Consider the following 2,093-nt stretch of genomic DNA (forward strand, 5'->3'; position numbering starts at 1 on the left):
TATGCAAATGTTGCCCCGCCCCCGCCCCCCTCGCACTGGCCGGCCGGCTCATGCGTGTGCAAACCTGCGGCCCCGCCCCGCGCGCTGCGGCGCCCGGTGGCGTCAGTGAGCGCGCCCGTGACGTCATGCCCTGACGTGACGTGCGACGTCAGGGAGAGGCAAACCTTGCATAGGTAGGGGAGAGGGTTAGGACCAGGGCCATAAATGAGACCACACCAGAGGGAGCAGCTGGGAGCAGCTTTATTCACCGCCCCCCACTACCCCCCAGACCCAGGCCGGGGGCGGAGGGGAGGCGCAGGCGGAGGGGAGGCGCACCCCCTGCTCACTGCCCGCAGCCGCACAGTCCAGACTCCACGTGCCGGGGGAGCAGCCCCCACGCCCCCCCCGGGCACCGTGGAAAAGGGGGGCAGCAACCGAAGCACCAGGGCCCCCACGGCCAGACACAGATGGGATCTGGCCCGCAGTGCTAGGAGCGGCCCCAGTACTGGGCGTAGAGCTGGTCGAAGAGGGGCCGGCAGGGCACGCGGGCGCGCAGGTAGGCACAGGCCAGGAAGGCGCCGGCCAGCTTGCGGTGCAGGGCGTAGCTCTCGGCGGGCGGCGGCGTCAAGCGGTGCCGCAGCATCACGGGCACCAGCGTCTGCAGCCGGCGCGTCGTGTGCTGCGCCCCAAAGTCAAAGGGCCCCGGCGCCGAGAAGGCCTCGCCCAGGATCAGGACCGCCTCCACGTGCGCCTCCTCGAAGGCCTGGGGTGGGGCGGAGGGAGCAGTGGTCAGGGCACAGGGGAGGAAGGGGCTAACGTGCCCCCACCCCAGCCCTGCCAGGGCTTCTCCCTCCCATCCTGCAGCCCCCTGCCAGCCCGGTCGGCCCCTTACTCCTGACCTGCAGGCCCCAGCCCCCTGCACCCACCTGAGTCTCGAACCCGGTCAGGAACTTGAGGTCCTTGGATTTCTGCAGCACCTTGGCCCGGTCCCTGTCAGCCGCGGCTTTCACCACCTGCCGCAGGGGCAGCCTGAGAACAAGGCGTGATGCCCAGACCCCCCGTATCACCCCATGCCCCATAGGGGCAAAGCAGCATCTGCAGCCCCTGCCCCGTCCCGGCTCATCTGCAGGGCCCCTCCTACTGGCTCTGACCTCAGCCCAGGGGCCCGAACCAGGAGCAGGGCCCCCCAGTGCCAGCCCCTGCCTTACAAAGCCCCTGGGGCAGCAAAGGAAACTGAGGCATGGGTGGGGGGGACAGGACTTGTCTGAGATAACAGCAAGCGGTAGAATCAGTGATAAAACCCAGGCCTTGCTATTCAGTCTCTACCCACTATGCTGGACTGCTCCTGCCTTCGTCTCCACCAGCCCTTACCTCAATGTAGTCGTCCGTGAAGCCCTTGCTGAAGGTGCGGCTGGCCCCGAAATCCAGCAGCGTCACCTGGGTCAAGGGAGCGGAGGCAGAGGGGGGTCAGCAACCGCGGACCGCGTCGCCAGGACCACCTGCCCCAAAACTCACCTTGTGTCGGGCCGGGTCGTAGAAGAAGTTGGCCCAGTTGGGGTCTGTCTGCATGAAGCGAAACTCGAAGATCTCGCGCAGGCAGAGGCGCAGCATCTGGGAGCAGATCTGGGGGGAGGACGGGGAGCAGCTGCAGGGTTTGGGGGCCCCCAAGCAGGATCGGGTCCCTGGTCATACTCTGTTGGGCACAGCCTCCAGCTGAACCCCACCCCTGCCTGGGAAGTGCGTGTGCCACAGTGTCACACGTGTGCAATGGCAGGGAGGGGCAAGCGCTGCCTCTCCACATCTGCGCGTCCGTCCCTCACCTCGTCCCGCGTGTCCTGGCCCAGCCCCAGGCACTGGTCTAGCGGGACGCCGGGCGCCAGCTCCATGGCCAGGACCCGGGCGGCCGTCAGCGACTCCACCACACGCGGCACCTACGTGTCGCCCCCCCGCAGCTGCCTGGGGGAGCAGGGGACGTGGCTGCCAGTGTTGATGCTTGGCCCCCGGAGCAGTGCATGCTGGGATACGTACCCACAGGGCCAGAACTCAGGTGTCCAGGCCCTGCCCTGGCTGGCTGCCCCCAAGCCCTGAAGCTCTCCCCCCCCTGCCCAGCCCCC

The 2,093-nt window shown here is 68.3% G+C and overlaps 2 protein-coding genes across 2 annotated transcripts in view; both read right to left on the reverse strand.

The window, feature by feature from the left end:
* The window catches only part of NUMBL (NUMB like, endocytic adaptor protein), a 6,012-nt gene extending 5,885 nt beyond the window's left edge, over positions 1–127 (reverse strand). The window contains exon 1 of the mRNA XM_025213064.1: positions 123–127. Coding sequence (XP_025068849.1) covers positions 123–127 — 5 coding nt within the window. The remainder of the gene's footprint in view (positions 1–122) is intronic.
* A 176-nt stretch (positions 128–303) lies between these two features.
* Positions 304–2,093, reverse strand: part of COQ8B (coenzyme Q8B) — a 3,059-nt gene continuing 1,269 nt past the window's right edge. Inside the window, 5 exon segments of the mRNA XM_025213052.1 lie at positions 304–742; positions 906–992; positions 1,351–1,416; positions 1,495–1,602; positions 1,800–1,935. Coding sequence (XP_025068837.1) covers positions 467–742; positions 906–992; positions 1,351–1,416; positions 1,495–1,602; positions 1,800–1,935 — 673 coding nt within the window. The 3' untranslated portion in view covers positions 304–466.

Source organism: Alligator sinensis, unplaced genomic scaffold, assembly GCF_000455745.1.
Source record: "Alligator sinensis unplaced genomic scaffold, ASM45574v1 scaffold1667_1, whole genome shotgun sequence".
Lineage (NCBI taxonomy): Eukaryota > Metazoa > Chordata > Crocodylia > Alligatoridae > Alligator > Alligator sinensis.